The sequence below is a fragment of the Perca flavescens genome, chromosome 21, assembly GCF_004354835.1.
Source record: "Perca flavescens isolate YP-PL-M2 chromosome 21, PFLA_1.0, whole genome shotgun sequence".
NCBI classification, from domain to species: Eukaryota; Metazoa; Chordata; class Actinopteri; order Perciformes; family Percidae; genus Perca; species Perca flavescens.
Window position 1 is genome coordinate 4,478,801 of NC_041351.1, and position 24,920 is coordinate 4,503,720.

Consider the following 24,920-nt stretch of genomic DNA (forward strand, 5'->3'; position numbering starts at 1 on the left):
CGTAGACTGGAAAAAATCGCGTAATGAAAGGTTGACAAGTAAACGTGTGGCTGAGGTTGATCATGTTTAATAAACACGTTTTATTTTGCTTGTCGTTCTAATTCTATTATTAATGGGAAGTAGACCTAAGGGCGACACTGCGCCCCCAACACTTTTGACGCCCTAGGCAATCACCTCGGTCGCCTATAGCAATCGCCGGCCCTGTTGGGCAGCATTAAGCACCAGACAGAGCCATGGTGCCACTGCAAAATAGCCTCGGGAAGTTGTATTGGTGGAATGTGTGTACGTTCAAAAGTTGTTTTAGTCGTACAACAGAAAACTGAGGTTGGACAGATAGTCTAGCTAGCTGTCTGGATTTACCCTGCAGAGATCTGAGGAGCAGTTAACCATAGTCCTCACAAATCCACCGGAGGTTAGAACCCCAACACAGAGACAGAGGAAGGTAACGGACATCCGGCTGAAAATTAGGGACATGGATATAAAATATTAGCCTGGATGCCAGCCGAACTTAGCCCCGCCCACAACATTCGAGGTTGGGGTCACATTCCGACTAGAATCTGAGTATGACCACGTCAAGCTAATAAAACCTAGGGATATCTGGCGAAATTGTTGGCGGCACCTGAACAATCCCGGAAGTGGAACACCGTGGATATAGACTAGCTTCTGGCAGACAACCGCAATGAACTCTAAAACATCAGTCAGACATGCTGAAAATCTGAGCAAATGTTAGATGCAAGCAAGATCAGGACATTGTGGTTTGTGTGTTTGACCCTGAGGATGAAATCGCAACACTGACACATGCACAAAGTCGACCAAATGTAACATTTCTCTGGGTTTAAACATTGTTGGAAACATTTAGGAGAATGCAAGTACACAACTCAACAACATACATAACATAGGTCTATTTGTTTGTAGACATTTCAGTGCAAAAAGGTTGCATATTATATCTTTAATTTTAACTAAAGGGAACAAACAATGTAAATTACAAACTGTAGAGGGATATCACGCAGAGATGAACAGCTCCATTAAAGCGCCCACAGAATGCATCCTGTAGAAAACGCTGAGCGGCTGACCCAAGTTCACCAGAACAAACCAAGCAGAGAAGCCGAAAAACTGTTTCCCGAGGCCGTTCTCAAACTGGGGGTGGACTCCAAACGCAGGGATGATCCACAGCTGCAAGAAGAGGGAACAGGGATGTATTTTAATAAAGAAATAACACTTGTATTTCTTCTTAAATCAGACAATAAACACACATCATATTACCATGACATTGCAAAAGATGAGAAAAGAACAGATTTCTTGTATCGCTCTTTTGGTCCAGGCCTTTTTCCCATCATGCTCTGGCGCAGCAGCTGGCGTGTTCCCCTCCAGCATTGATATATCCGTCTTCTTCTCGTCTTGTATTGGCACCGCAAACTTTTTCTTAAGCTGTGGGAGGGTTTATAGAGTATTTTAAAGGAGACAAATTATGTTTTGCTGCATTTTCTGTCATATCTTTAATGTTACAATGCCAGATGTTCATGTTAAAGTTTCAAATAATGATGTAAACAAATTTGAAAGAAATGCCTGTGAGCCAAAACCTCAGATTTCCGACTGGTCTGAATGCAGCGTTTTTTCTACTCTTGGTTCTGTATGATGTCATATCGAGCAGGTTTTCTATATTTGGTCATCTGCTCCAGGCAGGCACGCTGCAGTGCATGCTCCATTTAAGAGCTATATGCACTATTTTCCAAACCATTTAATAATGTTATAAAATGCCTAAAAATCTGTACATAATTTGGGAAATGAAATATTGAATGATATATGAATTATAGTTGTAACATCTTAATTTCGATGCTTTTATTGATTTTTTTTCAACGTTTGTTTTTTTTACGCTTTTGTCAAAACAAAAGCAAAATAAATTTTTAAAGGGCTGGAGCCCCAGAAGCACCCGCTCTGCTCCGCCCCTGCTGTGCAGCAGCAGCGACGGCAAAGACTTGGGATATGTTTTGTTTTACTGTACATACTGTAAAAAACAGGGGGAAAACAATCTGATAAGAAAACACAAGAATAGATTATATAGAGGTTTACTCCTCGACGCAGCGGACCCAGGTTCGACTCCGACCTGCGGCCCTTTGCTGCATGTCATTCCCCCCTCTCTCTCCCCTTTCATGTCTTCATCTGTTCTGTCAAAATAAAGGCCAAAAATGCCCAAAACAATAATCTTAAAAAAATAAAATCATATACACATAAATCCAAATTCATCTAAATTCCAAAAGGATGAGTTCAAGAAGGAACAGACAGAAGCATAATGCTTTTAAAGTCCTGCCCCTACTAAAAAGAAATATGGAAACGCTGACTGGGCTTTGTCGGGAGGAGAGCAGTTTGAGAAAAAAGTATTTTTTTGAACATTAAAGCATGTGACCATGTTGTAGTAGAAACACAAAATACAAGTATGAACCTGTAAACGGTGTAGAATACAGTACAGGCCAAAGGTTTGGACACACCTCATTCAATGGGTTTTTTTATTTTCATGACTATTTACGTTGTAGATTCTCACTGAAGGCATCAAAACTATGAATGAACACATATGGAATTATGTTCTTAACAAAAAAGTGTGAAATAACTGAAAACATGTCTTATATTTTAGATTCTTCAAAGTAGCCACCCTTTGCTTTTTTTGATAACTCTGCAAACCCTTGGTGTTCTCTCAATGAGCTTCATGAGGTAGTCACCTGAAATGGTTTTACCTTCACAGGTGTGCTTTGTCAGGGTTAATTAGTGGAATTATTTCCCTTATTAATAAAAAAAGCAAAGGGTGGCTACTTTGAAGAATCTAAAATATAAGACATGTTTTCAGTTATTTCACACTTTTTTATTAAGTACATAATTCCATGTGTGTTCATTCATAGTTTTGATGCCTTCAGTGAGAATCTACAATGTAAATAGTCATGAAAATAAAGAAGCCCATTGAATGAGAAGGTGTGTCCAAACTTTTGGCCTGTACTGTAGGTCTCCTTTAAACAAAACCTTTTTATTGGCTGACTTGTTCCAGTGAACTAACCCTTCACATGTACCTTGAATAAGATCCTCCGCTGCTTCTCTTTCTTCTTGGCGAGGAGGCTCGGGTGCCTGTGGAGGCCTTGGATGATGAAGATGTTCTGCAGGATGAGCTCCAGCAGGGTGAGGAGGGAGTAGGACAGGTCCAGCTCCCCGAGAAGCCCGCTCGTCCCCACGGCCAGGGCCGCCACCAGGCAGAAGTAGGACAGGGCGAACTGGCCCATAGCCGCCGCCACCAGGAGCATCACGTCCAGGCTCCGGGTGGGGTTGTGTCCCGCTTCGTTCGCCCTCCTCTCCAGCCGGTGGACCAGCATCCCGACCAGGGAGCACACAGACATCAGGGGCATGACGACTAAATGGTAGCCGTAAAATAAGAGGAAGGCGGTGAAGCGAAGCTCGTCCTGGCTCACGCAAACCTGATACAGAATGAAGACGATAATTCCCGCGATGAGCACCAGGGAGCCAAACAAGAGGCCGCATATGACCCCACCGTGGTAGACAACGTGGACAGTCAGCTTCTGAGCGACATGGTGGGGACCTGGACTCATCCTGCGGCCCACGTTCTTCCACATCACATAGATCATGCAGCTGGCCATCAGGTAGTACTCCATGTTGAAGGGATAAAGGATTTCGTAGCCTTTCCTGAAGGCGAGGCAGGCGGCGCTCGCACTGCAATCACAGAGGGTCGAATTGGCCGTTCCTGGAAGCAGGCATGGACTTTAAAACTCTATAGATTACATGGCGTAAATCTCATTTAACAGTTGGGGGGGACAATAAACATAACATTTCTGAAGAGCAATTTTTGAAAGGGACACAAATAATACAGCCACAATTATACTTGTAGAGTGTGTGTACACAGAGGAAAGCTGTAATACTATCATCAGTGTACCACAGAGACTGTACCATTATCCTTCTTTTCATTGTCGCTCTTGATTCAATGAAAAAGCTGACTAAATTGACCAAAATATTCTTCTTTAAAACCATTTATTTATGTTTTATTAAGTTCCTTCCCGAGGCTATTTTGCAGAGGCACCGCCCAAGACGATTGTGATTGGTTTAAAGAAATGGCAATAAACCAGAGCACTTGAAAAATATCACATTAGATATTAAAAAAAAGAAAGATGATGCACTCTACTCTTGCTAAGCATCACCAACGTGACATCATGACTTTGCGTAAACATACACGCCACTTTCCAATGGTGCTCGTGTACGTCTACGCCGTATACAGTGGACGGGTTGCAGACTGATCTCAATAAGTGGCGTATGTATGACACGCCAATTCGTATGCCATTGTGGCGTGTTATCAAGACGCTTTTCGGACAGTTGGGTTTAGGAAAACAATAACGGGTTCGGATTTAGGAAAAGAAGAAAGCGACGGTTGGACACAATCCCCGCTCTCCTGGGTGAAAGTCCTGTGTTGTTTGACCCATCCACCACCCCAACCAGCCTCGCTATGCGGAATTTCGGGCTTTCATACTACTCGCTACAACGTAAATTGACACGCAATCGCAAGGTAATAAGTCAATGGAGGCCAAACGGCGTTGATAAACACGCTAAAAAGCGATTATGCGTCTGGATAACATGCCAAAATGGCATATGAATTGGCGTACATACGCCATTTATTGAGATCAGCTTGGCATCCCAATTAATTTAAGAAGCTTTTTCGTTTCGCTCCATATATGCTTAGCAAGAACAGAATGCAGGATCTTCCTTTTTCAAGTCTAATATGAAAAAAGTCACAAATTCTCTGATTCCAGCTTCATGAATTAGAATATTTTCTAGTTTGTTCTCTCCTCTGGGACAGTAAACTGAATATCTAGTTGGGGACAAAACAAGAGATTTGAGGACGTCATCTTGGGCTTTTTTCTTCTCCGTGAACCATCACCTTATCGTGGTGGAGAGGTTTGTGTGTCTCTGTGAACCCGAGGGCTGTGTTGTCTGGAGCTTTGTGCTCCTGGTAGGGTCTCCCAAGGCAAAGTGGTCTCAGGTGAGGGGCCAGACAAAGAATGGTTAAAAAAAAAAAAACCCTATGAATAAACGAGGTAGAGATGGAGTGACCCTGCCCGGAGGAAGCCCGGGACCCCCGCCTGGAGCCAGGCCCAGATGGCGGGCTCGTCGGCGAGCGCCTGGTGGCCGGGTTTGCCACGGAGCCCGGCTGGGCACAGCCCAAAAAAGCTACGTGGCTCCCATCTCTCCAGCCCATGGGCCCACCACCTGTGGGAGGAACCGCTGGGGTCGGGTGCGCTGCCACATGGGTGGCAGTGAAGGTCAGGGGCCTCGACGGACCAGACCCGGGCAGCAGACGCTGGCTCTGGGGACGTGGAACGTCACCTCTCTGTGGGGGAAGGAGCCGGAACTGGTGCGGGAGGTGGAGCGCTACCGGTTAGATCTGGTGGGGCTTACCTCTACGCACAGTCTCGGTTCTGGAACCATACTCCTGGATAGGGGTTGGACTCTTTTCTTCTCTGGAGTTGCCCAGGGTGTGAGGCGCCGGGCGGGTGTGGGGATACTCACAAGCCCCCGGCTGAGCGCCGCTATGTTGGAGTTTACCCCGGTGGACGAGAGGGTCGCCTCCTTATGCCTGCGGGTTGTGGGGGGGGAAAACTCTGATTGTTGTTTGTGCATATGCACCAAACAAGAGTTCGGAGAAAGGAGCCAGTTGAGGTGGTTCGGGCATCTGGTAAGGATGCCCCCTGAGCGCCTCCCTAGGGAGGTGTTCCAGGCACGTCCAGCTGGGAGGAGGCCTCGGGGAAGACCCAGGACTAGGTGGAGGGATTATATCTCCAACCTGGGAATGCCTCGGGATCCTCCAGTCGGAGCTGGTTAATGTTGCTCGGGAAAGGGAAGTTTGGGGTCCCCTGCTGGAGCTGCTCCCCCCGCGACCCGACACCGGATAAGCGGATGAAGATGGATGGATGGATCTTGGGCTTTTTGGGAAACCGTGATCCACATGTTGAATCCATTTTCTAACATTTTATAGACCAATGAATCGAGAAAATAATCGTTAGTTGCAGCCCTAAGTCAGATTCAAACTCTATTCAAACATTGTTTCATCTAACTGGCATACACGGAGGGAGAGTTGGCCAGGTGAAAATGAAGACACGTACGTGATGGTACACATCAGAGCTACGTTACGTTATACAACAGCCTACAGAAATACATTCAACCTCATGTTACATTATGTTAAATGTTATTCACGGAAGATAACTGAAACTATTTCATTAAACACAACCAAATTCAATGACTTTTCCAAGGATTTCACTAATTCCAGTCTGCAGTCCCTAAACATATCTACCAGTACCCAGTCTACATATATCCTCGATGTTCCACTTCCAGGATTGCTCCGGTGCAGCAAGACGTTCTGCTGTTTGGCCGGAACCAGCTTTCTCTGTGTTGTAATTTTAAACTCCGGTGGATTTCTGAGGACTATGGTTAACTGCTCCTCAGATCTCTGCAGGGTAAATCCAGACAGCTAGGTAGAAGCTATTTTGCAGCGCCCAAGACGATTGTGATTGGTTTAAAGAAATGCCAATCAACCAGAGCACACAGTTTTTCTCCCATCCCGGAATGCTGTGTGGACTAGCCAGACCCTCCTCCGCAGCGCTGTGAAGGAAGGTCTGGCAAAGCGAGACTATTAATTCTATGACTTTTCCAGATGAATTGACAACAAAAATAATCATCAGTTGCAGCCCTAAGATTGATGATTATATCTATGGAGATCATTCACCTGCTAAATCAGACGTGTCTGCTTCAGTTGTGTTGCTGAAACCTTTTTCTAACTCAATCTCCTCGTGGATGGTGTCCTCTGTCACTGCATTCAGCCACAGCAGCATGTCTGCTGAGAGGACCATCATCATCCCCGACCTTTGTCATAGAAACAGTGTCACACATGAAATGACAAAAACAACATACACCTGAAGCTATCATCCTTGAACATAAACTAATATGTAGAACATTTATAAAAGATAAAAACACATATAGAGTGATGGACCTGGTGATTATCTTGTGTCTGTGAATGCAGTCTTTGGAGTGAGCCCACAGTAAATAGGTCTGCAAAAGACAAATAAGCAGTTATTCAATAAGAGCAAGAAAATTCTTCTTCTTATTCTTCGTAGTTATTTTGTATTGAATTTTACAATGTACATAGATTTGTAACACACAAAAAATCTGCCAAAAAACAACATTTCCACACCGAACACACCCAACCCCCCAGCTGTCACTCAATGAATTAAGACTCTGGTTAATAGAGGAATGTGCAATGTGGTTTTGCAGAAATATGACAGTGTAAACAATGCAAAAACAGAACACCTTCCCAAGGCTATTTTTCAGAGGCATCGTTGCTCCGTCGGTAGCTTGTGATTGGTTTAAAGAAATGCCAATAATCCAGCGCACGTTTTTCTCCGATCCCGGAATGCTATGTGGACTAGCCAGACCTTCAGGAGACTAGGGTAAAGTTAAAAGAGAGGGCTATCTCTTCTAACCTGTTTGAGAAGTTGATTCATGGGAACAGTTGTTCTAAATGAGTGTCAGCTAACTGTCGACCTGTCAACCCTCCTTACAGCGTTACTGTGATGCCCCAGGGTGGGCTGAGCTGGTCAGGGTTGCAATGCCTTACGCCGTCTTCACATTGGCACAGTAGATACGGCTGCGAAACGACCGGAAGTCATTAATTTCCTATGGAGATTCGCAGACCGCATTTTTCTCCCATCCTGAAATGCTGTGTGGACTCACCAGACCCTCCTCCGTAGCGCTGTGGAGGAAGGTCTGGCAATGCTAGACTAACTGGAAACATAAGTGTACTTTTTTTCTTTGTGTTAAGGTGAGACTATGTAACTATTTCAATAATAAATACCCCATTCCTTCCCTGTTAAATGTTTCAGCATTAATCCTAATTATGGCCATAGACATGTTTGTTTTTATGTTTCTTGATCTTACTTCAAATAATTAGGTAAATGTATTTCAGAGAACTCCCCGTGAGCTAAAACGATCAGATTTCCAACTGTTCTGAACGCTCCGGTTTCAACAGGGCCACGTTCAGCCACGATAAAACGTAGCAACACGTTTTTTAAAACTGAAATGAGGGTGCGTTGAAAACACCCTATTGTGTGGACAAGCGCTCTATTTCTTCTTTACCATGAGTTTACAGACAAGTCTCTGCTGATTTGATGTAACCTGTGTCACAGCCAATAAACGAAATAAAACATATCTCAAAGCCATTGATCACCGTTTCATATGGAGGATATATTTATTCATAATTGAAATTGAAAGTCCAAAGAGAAAACAAAGCAAGATCAAATAAAAAATATTATTTTACTACGCCACTAGGAACAATTATGCCATAATTAAATTGAAAATTGAAATGTAAAATGATCATTTGAAAATGTGAAGTGCAATGTAAAAAGTCAAATTTTAAATGCAAAGCTTAAATATAAATGCTTAAACTGAAATTTTTGAAATCTTGTATTGATTGAGAGAAACATCAAATATGAAACTCAAAATGGAAAAGCTTAAATGGAAATACTTAAATTAAAATCTCAAATAGAAAAATAAATTTTATTTTAGTCTTTGCGCTTTATAATTTTCTAATTGAAATTTTATCTTTTCAATTTTACATTTGGCAATTGCCCTTTGACATTTTAATACTTACTTATACTTAATACTTACTTATACTTAATACTTTTCCATTTATTTCCATTTAGGGTAGTTCTGAAATATTGAGCATCAAAGTTTTTACATCCCAGCTATTTTGTGAGATGGAAATGTGAATTGTGAGATGTCAATGTAAATGAGGAGGCATGGCCCAAAGGCTGGTGGGAGGGTCTGAAACAAAGGGGTGCAGAAGCACCTTATGGACAGCAGGGGGAGATGACTGCTGGGGAGCACACTGAGTTTGGCGGAGCAGTATATATAGGAGTATTAGATTGCAGTATGTTTGTAGCTTATAACTGAATCTGTGTCCTGGTGAGTTTGTGTGTGAGGTCAGACATGTTAGAATACATTCACCAAGTTGAAGCCATTGCCTCAACTTGCGGTGTTGTCGCCGTAGTAGTTGCAGACAGTGTGCTCCCCAGCAGTCAGCTCCCTCTGCTGTCAATAAGGTGCCTCTGCACCCCTTTCGTTTAAAAAAAAAAAAAAAAAAAAAAAAAAGTCGCTAAGGGGGTCTGAAAAGTCGCTAAATCTAGCGACAAAGTCGCTAAGTTGGCAACACTGGTAGTTCCCCTTCAAGGCAAGGCTGGTGTTAGAAGTCCCTCTAGTGGACAGAAGATGTAACAACCACATGCTTATAGAGGTATTGGCAATGCATAAGCATGAGTAGTGTAGTACATATTAATAACAGGCTGCATTTGAGCATTAAATATTCAAATATTTAAAAAATAACAAATTAAATTTGAATGTATTACAGAGGAAGATTGACAGCTCTAGTGAATTCAGGAGCAGCAACCATGGGCAGTATGAAAAGATAAAGTGTTTTTTGAACATTAAAGCATGTAAACATGTTTTAGTAGAATCACAAAATACAAGTATGAATGTTATATAATAGTTCCCCTTGCTTCACCATGCTCACTTACGGCAGGCTTTGTCCACTTATCTCTACATGTTTTATCTGATGATTAATTCTATAAAATTGTGAGATAAAAGCTGTGTCTCAAGGTTGAAGTTCCTTTCATTCTACCATCAAATGTTGCTAAATATCTTTCTGTCTTCTGGTTTTTAGCACCACTTACAGAGCGTGAAGCAGCAGCCGAAACTGTTTTCTCTCTACCAGAATACAATGTCATTACCTGCAGCGCAAGAAAAGGAGCCTCGATGAATGGAGAGATCACTTTAACGACAGGCTTACAAGCCATCATGATCATCAAATAACCGGCCCTGAAGATATGCAACAGGAGACTGAAGGCAGCAAAGAGCATGAGGACTCCTGGACCAGAGCAGGAGAGAGGAGAGACATTTCATTACACTATTAACTTAATTAGATCAACAGAGAACATTAGTTTTTAAAGGTGTAAATATCCTTCAATTAAACATTAAAAAGCCAAAGAAAACATACATTTCATGTAAAGTCAAAACTTAATTTTAATATACAAAAAATTCCAAAAATGTAAAAAGAAATATACAAACTGTATTTTACGAGAACGTTATTTTACTTTTCCAGTATTTTTTGGGCACCCTAGATGCTTGAATATTACCCTTTTTACAGTGTATCTTATATTCTGTCATGATGGTAAAACAGCTTACCGGTGACAGGGATTCCCCCGGCATGGTGGTCTTTGTGCGGGCAGATGCCGGGCTGTTTCCGGGCCCACAGCAGGTACCACAGCATCCAGAGCGAACTAACCCCGATCATCAGCAGAATGAACACCTGGGGCTCCTGGTGCGTCAGGCCCTCGGGGGGGAAAGCCTCTCCAGCCACCAGGGCCGCTCCCAGCAGCACCACATTCAGACCCAGCATGCCAGAGATCAGACGCCTCCCACTGGGAACCCAAACCATCACCGGATCCATCTCCGGGTCCTCCGGATCCTGTGAGTTCTCATCACTGTCGGGATTTCCAGGTGCCTCTGAGCAGGAATCTAGCTCTGGGACTCCAGGATCTCGATTCATATTCACCCCTTCTCCTTTTTTTGTCCTTCACTCTTTAGTTTCTTACACCCTCCGTCTTCTTTTCCTCTCTTCCATTCAGTCTGCCGGGGGTTCTTCCTGTACTTAAGGTGAAATCCTGCAGTTCAACATATGAAGGCATGCATCTGAAAACTTGTTCTTTGGATCCGCCTTCTCACATACCAAGGTGTGGTCACAATACAGTACATTAACACACCTCGCAAAGGAGAGCCGTCATGTTTACTTTACACGTTGACCTTTGTTTTAGCTGTTGTGCCACTTGAACAAAGTTTGCTTCAAGGCCTCGAATGACCCGAGCAGAGTCTTTGGCACTTTGTCCTGCAATGTGTGTTGAGCCTCCTGTGTAGTTTCTATTGTTGGAGAGTTTAACTCTTGTGTCTGGCTGTTATTTTGTAGTTTTTATTAGGGGCGTAACAATGCATCGTGAGTTGGTTAAAAAACGGTATGAAAGATTACAACCGGTTAAAATAAACTAATAGTAACTAATATTATCAGTACTAAGTAAATTGTATCATTAATTTAAGGTTTATATATCACTGATATAACAACCTTAGCTAAGTATAAAAAATGTCTTGCAATAATTCAACTCTTTTCCCACTCAGGTTATTTTGTGCATAAAAGCAGGTGGCTGAAAGCACACACACACACACAGTGTGGGAGTGGAGGAGGGAGGGGGAGACAATATCTTAGACATTTATCATTTAATGATTACCTTTCAAGTTCCTTCTTTAACACACACAGGAATGAATGGAAACCAGTTGAAAAATACATCCAACAGTCTGAAATTGTATTGCAAAATGTTTGTGAAGTGTCAGCATAAGTGTATAATCTATGTGATTTGAATTTAAAGCCTCTGAACCATGCTCTGAACACACACAGGTGATTTCTATCTAATTAGACCTGTGCTCATGGTGAAGGTTGGTCCGAGCTTTGATGGGAATTTATTAGGTCATAAATCTTTTCTACCAATAAGAATGATAAATGTGTCATTTGAGGGTGCTTGAGGGTGTGTTTGCAAGTTTTAACTCCTAAAGGCTCCAGGCTCTTTCACTGTCTTCCACAACTTCATTGCACCAAAGAAAAACAAAAAAAAGCTCCTGCAAAATCAGGCATTTTGGGCTGCAACAATCTCAAAAAAATCCTGGAGGGACTGCCCTTGTGTGTTTTTTTCATGTGTTATGGTGTGTGTTTTTTTATCTTCTAATGCAGGCCATGCTGCTGATCTATTTAGTTTTGCTTTTTACGCTCTTTTTTTTTCTACTCACCTAATCGGGTAAAAATGCTGTTGTGTTTGGCACTTCAGGGCCGCCATACATCTATTTGGTATGCCAGTTCAGTGGTCTACAGTACTGCACTCTACCGTTTCAAACGCCTCTGCTCTGTTCTATATTGTGTTCTAAACAACACTGTTCTGTATCGTATTCCATTTTTTAACGGTTATATTCTGAAAAGGGGCGGGGTCTCATCGTCATAGCCCCGCCCCCTCCAGACAACGTTTTCGTCCCCTAGCAACCAGCCTGTCAGCCCGCTCCGTGCCTCTCCAGGCCGTCCGCCCGTCCGGAGCCGCCGCGACCCGGACAGAAAGTTGCCTAAATACCGATGCAAACCCTCCAGAAACCTCCATGGAATCACACTGAGAGTGAGCCGGGGCTGCAGAAGCCGAGGGCGCCGCCATGAACGACCGGTACCACCGGGCGGCCAGGGACGGCTACCTGGACGTGCTGAAGGAGGCCACACGGAAGGAGCTGAACGGCCCGGATGAGGATGGGATGACACCGACCTTATGGGCCGCGTACCACGGCAACCTGGAGGCGCTTCGGCTCATAGTGTCGAGAGGGTGAGTCCGAGCATCCGTCTCTCACACCAGTTAAATCATCCACAACTTGTTTCATTTCATCGGCTGACCGGAGTCACCGTGAAAGCTTCCAGTGGGGCTACAATAGTCTGTTTATATAGCTAGTTAGGCTAATGGAAATAGCCTAAGTTGATGTTCAATCCAAAATACTCACTTATTTTAAGCTTATTAGCTAACCTTAGTTTTTCTTTCCTTCTTATTTTTGTTTGTTTGTTCTTTCTAGGGAGACTTATTCTCTCCTGTGCAAATATTGTGATAGTTTAAAATAAAATAAAAATATTTATGCTATTAACTTTTTTAAATAGCCTAATTTTACCGGAAAATAGCCTAAGTGGATTCATCCCTTACTCAATTAAAAACCTCCCTTTTTTTTAAGAAGAAGGCTTTGAATTTGAAACTTTAATCAAACTAAAATCAAGTCAGAGTTGACTATTCTGTAAACAGTAAGATGTTAAAATGTATACATTTTTTTTACAAGAAGATACATAATGTCCCCAGTTTGCTGTTTGTTCATATAAGACATCTTGTTATCACCTAGACCTATATGTAAACTCTCTAGGAAATGTATTCTCTCTTGGGACAGTTTTAGTTTAATTTGTATTATTCTCTATTCTCTATATCTATTCTATTATTTTGACCATTTTGTCAGAAGTGAAAGTTCAATGGAAAGAGCCTATGTTGGATTTACCTTGTTCAATCTAGATACAAACTCACTTATTTTAAGAAGCACGCTTTAAATAGCCTATTTAACTCGAGACAAACTATAATCAAGTCAGATTTGACTATTGTTTAAACAGAAAGATGAAGATGTACTTTGTCCCCACAAAATGTCCTGTTATAAACTCTCGAGAATCCTCCAGCTTCACAGAAATAAACATTAGGATATATTTTATATTACTTTACCTCCGTGATCTGTGCCGGCTCATATCCGCGTGAATATAATTAACATATTTTGCCACATATATTCCTGCCCCCATCGCGGTTGTAATCAGTGCTGCTGGAGACGGAGGGCTTTACATTTTAACAGCCTGATTACAGAGAAAAGGTCACTTGACGCCCTAATGCTCAAACATAAACACTCTATAGTTCGTAGAAAGAGTGTATGCTGATGATAACTGTATATTTCGTCTCACAGATGGGGCTAATCCGTTACATAGCAGGCCAGAGCCGGAGCAGCAGGTATAATGATCTAAATCTGATTCTGTTACAATATAGAAGCCATTGTGAACTCCCAAGCGGCGGATCAACGATATGATATGCTCTGAAAGCCTTGTGCATTGCTGCGTATTAGTAAGAGAAAACTGAGATGACGATAAAAAGGTTCATGAGTTTGGGAGTAAGTCTATATTCTGTGAGATAAGTTGTAGCCAATGTATCCGAGACGTCTTTTGTTTAAGCGTTATGAGACAAAGCAGCGTGATATTTACTGCCTGCTCTCTCTACGGCAGCAGATTAAAATCAGGCTAGAACGCTGTATGTCACGCTGCTGCTGGCAGGTTTATAAGGCGAGGAGTAAAGTGGAGACACAGGGAAAGGTCACAGTGATGGATAGGACCTCTTCCTACTGCGGCCCCTGGAGGAGGCAGTGCAGAGTGGGCATGAAGCAAAGACGGACGACTAGAGCTGAGCTGCAGATCAAAGTTCACAGCAAAAGGTAAATGAGAAGAGAAGAGATACATCTCGCTTTATAGGCAGTTTTTTTCTTTCAGTAACGTTTGAACATTTTATTTTCTTTCTTTTAGAGCTGCAAAGATGAATTGATTAGTTGTAAACTATAAAATAAACCGCCAACTATTTTGATAATCGGTTTGAGTCACACTCTGATTCCAGCTTGTTAAATGTGAATATGTTCTAGTTTCTTCTCTCCTCTGTGTAGGGCTGGGTACCGAACGTCGATACTTGTATGGCACTGGTAAAATTATTTATCTTTCGGTGCCAAATTTCAGTTCCAAAAGCGTCTAAGCGCAAGCTTATCTGTCCTCTCTGAATATTGACACAGAGCAGAGCTCCGACCGACACACACACACACACACACACACACACACACACACACACACACACACACACGGAGAGGTGCGGACAAAGTAAACTGTTTGCAGTTTTGTTGACGTCACAGAGAGTCACGGTGGGTGTTTTTCATAACTTCACACAGACAGCGTTTGCTGCGATTTGAAATTAATGGCGAGCCGAAAGCGGTCGCGGTGCTGTTGACGTTACACTTCCTCTTAGACAAGCAGGCACAACGGTGGTTTCTCTGCCCTGATGACTGACTGACAGGCTGAGCTTGCAATGCACTTTTAATAATGTTACTCTGAGTGAGCAGTTTTACCAGAATTTTTTAATTTTGATAACTTTTTTGATTCACAATTAAGGTGGAAAATAAAATCTTTGTGTTTAATATATTTTTGTTGATGTTGAAATGGATTTTAAAACATATGGTATCGAAAAAAGTGTCGTTAGGAACCCGTATCTAAACTGAGGTATCGAAATTGTCGAAAGATTTTGAACGATACCCAGCCCTACCTCTGTGACAGTAAACTGAATATCTTTGAGTTGTGGACAAAACAAGACATTTGAGGACGTCATCTTGGGCTTTGGGAAAACACTGATCCACATTTTTCACCATTTTCTGATGTTTTATTGACCAAACCACTAATCGATGAATATCGACAGATTAATCAACAATGTTAATCGTTAGTTGCCGCCCTAGTTGAGAGACAACTCAGGAATTTTACTGGGTCTTGAGGAGCTGCATAACTTCATGGACAAACTTAAACCTACACTGTCTATTTACTAGTCTCGCATTGCCAAACCTTCCTCCACAGCACTGCAGAGGAAGGTCTGGCTAGTCCACACAGCATTGTGTGAAATGGGAGAGAAACGTGCTCTGGTTTATTGGCATTTTTTTTAAACCAATCACAATCGCCTTGGCCGGTGCTAAGCGCCTGACGGAGCTACTGTGCCTCTGCAAAATAGCCTTGGGAAGGATTATGTTTTGGTGGAACATGTGTACGTTCAAAAGTTGTTTTAGTCGTGCAACAGAAAAGTCCGATTGGACAGATAGTCTAGCTACCTGTCTGGATTTACCCTGCAGAGATCTGAGGAGCAGTTAACCATAGTCCTCACAAATCCTTTTCCCCTGGTGGTGGCGCTAGAGGAAAGGTGAGCGCCAAAGTCACTATGCATCATCCTCTGGGGACCATACATGTCTACACTACATTTCATGGCAATAAATCCAGTGGTTGTTGAGTAGGGCTGAACGATTAATTGCATTTGCGATAATATCGCGATATGTTAAAACGCGATTTCCTAATCGCAAAGGCTGCGATTTGGTCTCGATTTGATGACTCGCGAGAGCAAATCAGTCTGCACTATGCAGAGAAAGCATCGACTTAGCCCGCTAACGCTACACCGTACCTTGAGCTGATCTCTGTCATTCAAACAATTCTGAGTTGAAGTTTAAAACTTTTACAGCCAGTTTAATAAAATGAAGGGTTTTGTTCGGGCTCGAGTCCATACATGCAGTTAATGGATACAGGCACGCAGAACTGAAGGCTCGGTTGGCAACGAGCTAGCTCTGATTAGCGGTTAGCTCCGGTTAGCGGTTAGCTCCGTTATAAAGATATGAGTGGAGGAGCTGCCACTGAGAGGGGTAACAATCAGACTGATAAATGACGGTTCGGGGAGCTTTCACAGCAGCGTGGCCGCGGTGTTTCAACGGTGTTATTAGTACAGTTAATCCCACGGCAAGACCAGCAGCAGCTAACGTAACGATAGCCTCTCTGAGCTAGTGCTGTGTTGACGGTGTCGGCACGCAACTTCACGAGGGGGAGGGGCTGGAGGCAGCTCCTCTCTGTGCACTGTAAAAAAATGTGTGTGTGTGTGTATATATATATATATGTATGTATATATGTGTGTGTGTATATATGTGTGTGTGTATGTATATATATATATATATATATATATATATATATATATATATATATATATATATATATATATATATATATATATATATATATGTATGTATGTATGTATGTATGTATGTAACTGTGTAGTGTGCAATTGTGTGTTGTTCATACTATACAATGATTTACTGTTTGTCTTTGTTGAATAATACAGAAAACAAAGAGCTTAAAAAAATAATCGAATATCAAATCGCAATCGCAATATTTGGGGGAAAAATCGCAATTAGATTATTTTCAAAAATCGTTCAGCCCTATTGTTGAGATATTTCAGTCTGGATCAAAATGGCGGACCAACAAGCAGACCTGCATTTTCAGATCCACACTGGCCTAAAAACAGGATGTTCTTCCAATAGTAGTGGTTGGTTTCTGGGCCTCTGGGAAAATAATGAAGCTTGATGTGCAGTCTGCTGTGTGCCCTGTACGGGATGGGAACTTGAAGGCAACAGGAAAGTTTGTGGGCTCAACAAGCACTTTTTTTGTCCAAAGGGCTCCTAAGAGGTTGGGAAATTGAGTCGAGTTTGTACTCATGCTACAGACGTGTTTCAGTTACTACCGGTCTTAGACTGGGTAAACCCAGCCCGATCGATCGGCGATTTGATTTCGCCCTGTACGTTTATCTATCCTGCTTCCGTTACAAATCTGCGGGAACCAATCACAAACTGGCTTATCCACCTGGCGCGCTATTGGCGGGTTTAACACGATGACGACAGAGAAGCGACCGAGCAGCTTTTTGTTTACGTTCAACATGACGGCCACCGAAGCGCAGCAACCCGTTGATGCCGCTGTCGCTGCTACGTCACCAGGATGACAGGGAAATATATAAGAGTAAAATATGATGCTGCTCTGGAACATAAAAATAAACCAACGATTGGTTCTAATATCAGATTGTAGACTGCCAGGTTTGCTGACAGGAAGTGCAATCAGGGTTCAGGCTGATAAAGGTGGTGGCCAGGCTGAGTGTGGTAACAGTGTCCTCTGGGTGTCTGCAGAAAAAAGGCTCTTGGTGTGTGGGATAAATAATGCAAAGTCACCTCTGTCTTGTTTAACCTGCAGCATTTCAATTATTGATCAGGACTCTGCCGCGGATCGGCCAAAACAGGAAGAGGAGGGACTCGATGCAAACACAGTCCATCCGTGCATACAGACTGTCCTGTGCATGGTGGAAGAGTCGACATGCTGCTTGTGTGTCTGTGAACTATTATCAATATGTAACCAAAACCTAGAGCCCATTATACTGATTAACTTCAGCTAATATTACTGTCATTTGACAAGGGTGGAAGAAGACTGCAAAAACTTGCGCAAGATTGCACTGTAAATTTCTGGAAATCTATCAATAAAGTTCTTAATTAAATGATATATCATAATCATACATTTAGACTGAAAAAGTCCAAAAAAAGTTTTCAATTTGCTTATTTTGTCCAAAACCCAAAGATATTCAGTTTACAATCAAATAAAACAGACAGAAGAAGCAAATCCTCACATTTGAGAAGCCACAACCAGAAATGTGGTACCTCCCAAAAAAATATTTTGCAAACGATTAATCGCTTATCACAATCATTGCAGGTGACATTTCTGTCTTTGGTCTATTGAATTAATCGAATAAGCACTTTAGCATTAGTAATATGTAGCTCGACCTATCATCACTTGTACCTTTGAACGTTTTACTCACAACCACAGAGCGTGAAGTGAAAACACTCTATAATGTCTACACTGTACCTAGAGACAATGGGGTTGCAAAACCCCTGCGAAATTAATATGCCTTTATTTGGTCACTTTACCTTTTATTGCCACTGATGCACATTATAAAATAAAGGCATTTTCATTTAGCACAAACCCTACAGCGTGCCTTGATTTGGAGTCCGTATTCCACCCATGCAACGAGCCCCTTTTTGCTCTGATAGATCAAAAAACTTTGATGTTACCATTACATTACCTAACTTAAGTAATGACATTTTAAACCTAAGGGTCTTTTTCACTGTAGGAGATGAACTGATATAGTTGCTGGTCATTTGAGTCATTCCCATCAGCAAAGGGAGGTTGAGTTTCTCAGTGAACCTGGGTTAAGTCTGCAGCATGCCACATCTTTCTCTGTAAGAAAAAGTCTGTTTGGTGCTGAAGATTAGAAATATATACAGTATGTAACTCAATTTATGAGCCATTTTCTGTACGCAGTATATACAGAAAATGGGTCATAAATTGAGTTACTTTCTTGGTCAATGTAGAAGGGATCAAGACAAATTAAGACTTTCTTGCACCTTCTAAACTCTTCCATTGTGTCATATTACAAAGTAATGCTACTATGTTATTGAATCTTGAGGGGAGAGCAAACCATGACAATAATCCCACACAAAAACAACACGTGGATAGGTGTGTCTATATAGTTCATTTAATTCCTTTTCATTATTATAGCACATAAAGAAAAAACACTAACAAAGCAATATGAATAATAATAGACTATGCAAAGGGAGGTCAAAAGCCTATCAAGTGTCTACAGGATTTGCGTGCGATTCACGGAAGGCTTTTATCATGTGGACGCGCCAACAGTTTTGTTGTCATTACTTAGAATTCCTCGTGGGGGAGACAGAAACTACTCTCTATGGCTCTAAAGAAATCACAGAAAAGAAATTAATCTCAATAAAAGAGATTAACAAACTAGTAACTTCATTAAAAAATGAAATGAATGAATGAACAGAGCCTAACCCTTACGTGTATGCCAGTTCTGGGATTATCTATGGTAGCAGTAGCTCAGTCCGTGGGGGGGTTGGGTTGGGAGCCGCAGGGTTGCTGGTTCAATTACCTGTATGGACCAAAGTACGAGTGTGGACTGGTGGCTGGTCATGTGTGTATTTCAGGCCTGTGTGTAGTGTGTTCTAACAACAGAGAAAAAAATCTAATTTCCCCTCTGGGGATCAATAAAAGTATCAATTAAGACAGTGTTTTTTTTAGTGTGAGGGATATTGTGCATGACATAAATTGGCTAAAACCTGCAGAACACTGGTGTGCTCCTTTTTTAAAATGAGTAACAGAAATCATACTGTATGTGTGAATCTGGGAACATGGCATCTTGTCTCGTTCCGTGTCTTCCAGGGGCGACCCGGACAGGTGTGACATCTGGGGCAACACACCGCTTCACCTGGCAGCTGCCAACGGCCACCACAACTGCCTGTCCTTCCTGGTGGCTTTCGGTGCCAACGTGTGGTGTCTGGACAACGACTACCACACACCGCTGGACATGGCCGCCACCAAGGAACACATGGACTGTGTTCGCTACCTGGACTCCATCGCTGCCAAGCAGATCACCCTCAACCCAAAGCTGGTCAACAAACTCAAGGACCGGGCGTTTCGAGCCGCCGAGCGCCGCATCAAAGACTGCGCGAAGCTCCAGAGGAAGCACCGTGAACATATGGAGAGGAAGTTCATGAAGGAGTCAGCGGCTTTAGACAACTTGGATGCTATCAGCTTTTCGAGCTACGCCAGCGGCAGCACACTGAGCAAGTTCAACACTGTCACCTCCAACATGCCATACTCGCAGGTGGTTGCTCTTTGACTTTGTGTTAAAGTGGAATATCACCTCCGGGTTAGCTACTGTTGCATTTGCTCCTTGTTCTCAACATATTTATACCACTGAAAGTTTATTTAATCACTCTTTCTGAAAAGCTGCCAAAACATAATGAAAGAAGAGTTTTAACAAGCACCTTCCTTGAAACCAGCGTTAACTATTTTTGGCCACTGGGGAGCAGCTGAATAACCCGTAACCACAGCTCGTTCAGCTCGTGAGGTAGATATTGTAAACTCTTTAAACATATCCTCATACAACGGTTCGTATGATATAACAAGTTAGGCGCACGTGTTTCTGCGTTATCCTACGGATCTCCGGCAACAAGAGCGATGCAGAACCTGTTCAGGCAACAAAACTACTTGGTTAGGTTTCAAGAAAAAATTGGGGTTTAGGTAAAAAGAAAAGTATGTTTTTTACGTAACTTACTCGTGGCGTTACTTACGTATGTTACGTAACAAAAGTATGTTAAAATAAGTTGACTTTTGCTTTCACACAGGACATAACCAGCGACCTCTTGGGTGAAAGTCCTGTGGTATTTGACCCATCAATCCACCCCGACCTCCTCCCTACGCTGACTTTGTCGCTCTTTATACTGCGTCGACTGACTTCCTCCTTGAGGCAGCCCTGTACGTCCTGACTCGCGCTTACGTGGGTTATATATAAATTACATAGTGCAGTACTTTTTCGAGGGTATAAGTATAAATGGTGAATTTGAACAGCCTGACTTGTTACCAGACAGTTGCTTATTTATACATCCAGCAGACACGGAGCAACATTAGCATTTATTTCCTGACTACCTGATGGATGTAAGTTGAAAAGTCACTCTCCTTTTAAAGCTCTAGTTTGGTCTCCACCTGCTTAGGGGAGATATGTGTCTCTTTAAGAGTCGGCTAGTAACTAACTTTGTCTGTCGTTTGGGCTCTTTGCCAAACCTCATCGTATCTGTAGTCTTTATTCGTTAATAAAATAATTGCTTTTCAATTCTTTGTCAAAACAATGAGGTGCTTGCATTTTACTGTTGTAAAGTAGTAGATACTATTTTATTTTAGAAAAAATGAATCCTAAAACTCCAAGATCATGTTTCAATTCTTTAGAAAGACAAATGAAAGAAGCCCTTGATTGTCCGCCGAGGTCTCATGGAACAGAGAGCAGCTTGAAAAGGGGGCAGGACTTTGACTTCATTTGAGTTGTAACACAGTGATTGTTTAAAGTCGTGGGTTTATTCATTCAGTGGTCTAAATGAAACGGAGCGGTTTTTCTTAATTCTTAATGTCTATACTTTCCTCTCAGGCCACCCTGCTCTCTACAGCCAAGGGCAAGGCCAAGATACAGAAGAAGCTGGAGAAGAAGAAGCAGGTTGATGGCTCGTTCAAGATCTACGAGGACGGGAGGAAAAGTGTGCGCTCGCTGTCCGGCCTGCAGCTCGGCAACGACGTCATGTTTCTCAAACAGGGTACATACGCCAACACCAAGGAGCGCTCTCGCCTCAACATCCGCGACATGTTCCACCCTGACAATGACAACGACGACGATGGCGTCTCCCGTGCCATGAGTGACCCGGGCCTCCACGAGGCTGCGTATTCGGAGATCAGTGCCGACTCCGGACGCGATTCCCTGTTCAACCGCCCAGGGCTCGGCACCATGGTGTTCAGGAGGAACTATTTGAGTGCAGGCATGTTTAGTACCGCCGCACGGGAGGAAGGCAGTGTAGTAGGGAGTGAACCTGTGGGCCGGGCACCCAATGTTCGTCTACAAGGACGTCTGCCCCGCCGCTCGCCCAGCTTCGATGAGGACAGCATCGGCAGCGCCTTGAGCCTGCAAGAAAGAAACCTTCAGGAGTTGCCCTGGGAGGAGACTGACGTTGGGTTGGATGAGGACTTTGAGCCAGAGAGCAGTCCACTGGAGACCTTCCTGGCCTCTCAAAGCCTCATTGAGTTCATGGCGATTTTCAGGCGGGAGAAGATCGACCTGGAGGCTCTGCTGCTTTGTTCAGATCAGGACCTCGCCAGCATTCATATCCCTTTGGGCCCCAGGAAGAAACTTCTGGATGCCTGCAAGAAACGTCTGGACACCATAGATGAACCAGAGGCCATTGAAGACACTGAGCTCTGAAGGTCAGTGTGAAGGAATCCACATTTTGTTTTCAATGGGAAGCACCACTCTCCTTTCAGAGAAACTGTTGATGTCTCACATAAGCTACTGTTTCTGCATGTTGTGTAGAAGACTTTTAGTGAAGATGACAGACATCGCAGAATTGTGAGAATATAAATAGGTGTAGATGGCCTTAAAGCTGTGGTGGGCACTTTATTTTTGGTGCAAAAATTCCATCTTTCAGCATATTGTAATTCAAGCGGTCTGAGATAAAACTAGACTGATACACCTCCTCTTGGCTCTGTTTCCAGGCATTAGGGCCCAATCAAAAACTAGAAAAGTGATCAGGCGATTCGCTGCAGGGTTGTGAGGTGGTGGGAGTGTCACTAAATGGCCCATTTGTGTGACGTCCTGTTGATATGACAGTTTCCTATTTACACATCCAGCTGTCATTTATCTGTCCACCTGACGAAAGTAAGTCCAATATTTTCTCTTTTTTAGCTCTTTATTTCGTCTCTTTAGCTGCTAATGCTAAGCTACGTTCACCAGCTAGTCTCTAACTTTGTCGAATCTCTCAAAAGCAGACTTTCCCATCTGGTAATTCCATCTATTAACATGTATTTATTTCATTCACTATATAATGATATCATTTCTCCATATCGCACACCTCTAGCTGCACCTAGCTTAATCTAATGGAGATTCATGGACTACAGCTTCCAAAACATTTGCACAGATTTACCAAGGCGTGCCTAATAAATTAGACTTCAAGCCCCTACATTTGCATATTTCTCCAACAAAGATCTTTCTCTTGAATGTGGCTGATTAGACCATGTGCTCATGTGGGCATGTTTGACATTAAACTAACTTTATCATACTTTTATTGCACTTAACTCTGGATGATTTGTTTTAAGTACATAGAGTTTAGTGACCAGAGCAAACTCCTCCGAACATGGCTCCACCCAACTCCAACCTGAGCAGAGATCTAATCAGCCAGAGTAACTGAGAACAACTGTGTGGGTCAACAGCAGAGCCTTTTTACCAGCTAAAAGTCACCATCTAGTGGCGACTTATGATAACGAGAGGCCTGTAAATCATTTTAGTACCATGACACTAGGCCTGCACGATTCGGGGAAAAATATGAATCACAATTTTTTAACTTAGAATTTATATCACGATTCTCTGCCACGATGATCCATGACAAAACAAAACAAATTGGCTGTATAGATTTTTTTTTTGGCACCTATAGCACATTGCACATCACCACTAGCCTGTAAACATAGAGGCTTCAATGGATAAAGAAATTAAAGTACATACTGGCATTTAATTTAGTAGGCTACCATAAATAGTAACATATAACACATTGAACTAAATATGGCCCTGATACAGGCTCTATCTGAACTCCTTGAACATGTCTTTACATAATTAAAACATGTTAATGTTAAAACATTTATTATTTTTTTAAATCAAAGTCATTTAAAAGTAGGGCTGGGTGATATGGAGGAAATCAAATATCATGCCATTTTTGACCAAATACCTTGATATCGATCCTGCAACGATATTGTAGTGTTGACTATTGGTGCTTTCACAAAATATTTACACAATATGATTTCTTTTTTAAATAATCATCGCTAATGTGGATATAATGACTAAGTGGGTAAAGGCAAATAATAGAACAGCTAGAACAGTCTGGTAAGTTCAGAAAATGACATCACTTTACGGTTATGCAAAAACCAGGAAAAGACAACACTTATGCCATATTACGATATGACGATATCCAGTCTCATATCACGATAGCGGTATAATATCGATATATTGCCCAGCTCCATTTAAAAGTTAATTCCTGAACAGGGGTGAATCAAGATTGCGATTTAATCACTATTTATCTTGCTGGTCTGCATGACATTTATGTTGATATTTCATTATACATTTTTATCACAAGAAAGTCATATCTAGTTTTTTTTTTCCTCATCTATTTACAGGATAAACCCACTTGATGCTCGCTATCCTGACTGAAATTTGGAAAAGAAGTTATCAATGCTTTATGGAAAAGCTTTGCCACAACTGTACACATGGATACATGTTTTTTTTTTTTTTTTTTTTTTAAAGGATTCCTTTCCAATAAATGTAGCCTGACATGTTATTTTTGCATACTGTATTAATTCATGTATCAGTGAATGTACTTAACCCTTTGAATATAGTGTTTATTATGTCTTCGTTGTACAGTTTTCTTACTTTAAACATGTTATTTTACTCAACGGCACATACACAGTGGCAACTTATGACTATTATTTTATGGATGCAAATAGCCACAGACTGACTGTTGCTCGGCAAACACTGCTGCAAAAGTGAAACTAAAGGGTGCTACTGTGAGGTTAAGTGAGTTAGTGCTAGATAACACTGTTATCTCAGGTTGCTCCGGGGCATATATGGTTTCACTCAAGGTCCGTCTGTCTGCGAACTCTGTCAGAGTATGACAGTGCATGAATGTTCATTTTATGTTAGTTTTTTTTTTTTATCAATAGATGTACCCACAACCATAATTATCTTTTATTAAAATAAAGTGAAAGCTATTATCGTTTTCTGTGTGAATATATTTTGATATAACTGAGCAGTGTTTACTGAATATACAAAGTGATATGACTTCACGTAAACATGCCGTTTTGTTATTCGTACGCATTTTGAGCTATCCGCGTGTATGTCTACGCTGTATACAGCGGACGGCAGTCTGCAACGTCATAAGCGTAAACATACACGCCACGTGGCACTTTCTAAAGCCACGTGCCTTTGGAA

At 42.1% G+C, this 24,920-nt stretch overlaps 2 protein-coding genes across 7 annotated transcripts; one reads left to right on the plus strand and one right to left on the minus strand.

Moving 5' to 3' along the window:
- Positions 1-921: 921 nt before the first annotated feature.
- On the minus strand, positions 922-12,140 carry LOC114548382 (proton channel OTOP3). Of its 2 annotated transcripts, none has more exons than XM_028568299.1 (8): positions 11,923-12,140; positions 10,276-10,754; positions 9,822-9,958; positions 7,031-7,089; positions 6,767-6,903; positions 3,057-3,739; positions 1,264-1,428; positions 922-1,173 (listed from the first exon to the last, which is right to left on the minus strand). In XM_028568299.1, the coding sequence occupies exons 2-8, from the start codon at positions 10,637-10,639 to the stop codon at positions 1,003-1,005; spliced, it is 1,716 nt and encodes a 571-aa protein (XP_028424100.1). In that variant the 5' UTR covers positions 10,640-10,754; positions 11,923-12,140; the 3' UTR covers positions 922-1,002. The 2 variants fall into 2 exon arrangements, with proteins under 2 accessions (XP_028424100.1, XP_028424101.1); XM_028568300.1 differs by lacking the exon at positions 11,923-12,140 and adding an exon at positions 11,370-11,500.
- Positions 11,928-24,703, plus strand: ush1gb (Usher syndrome 1Gb (autosomal recessive)). 5 transcript variants are annotated; one of them, XM_028568301.1, is made up of 6 exons: positions 12,343-12,494; positions 13,961-14,166; positions 19,568-20,012; positions 21,330-22,153; positions 22,442-22,604; positions 24,110-24,703. In XM_028568301.1, exons 1-4 carry the CDS (start codon positions 12,441-12,443, stop codon positions 22,149-22,151), a joined length of 1,527 nt encoding a protein of 508 aa, XP_028424102.1. In that variant the 5' UTR covers positions 12,343-12,440; the 3' UTR covers positions 22,152-22,153; positions 22,442-22,604; positions 24,110-24,703. The 5 variants fall into 5 exon arrangements, with proteins under 5 accessions (XP_028424106.1, XP_028424102.1, XP_028424104.1 ...); XM_028568303.1 differs by having other exon boundaries at positions 13,964-14,166; XM_028568304.1 differs by having other exon boundaries at positions 14,009-14,166.
- Positions 24,704-24,920: the final 217 nt, after the last annotated feature.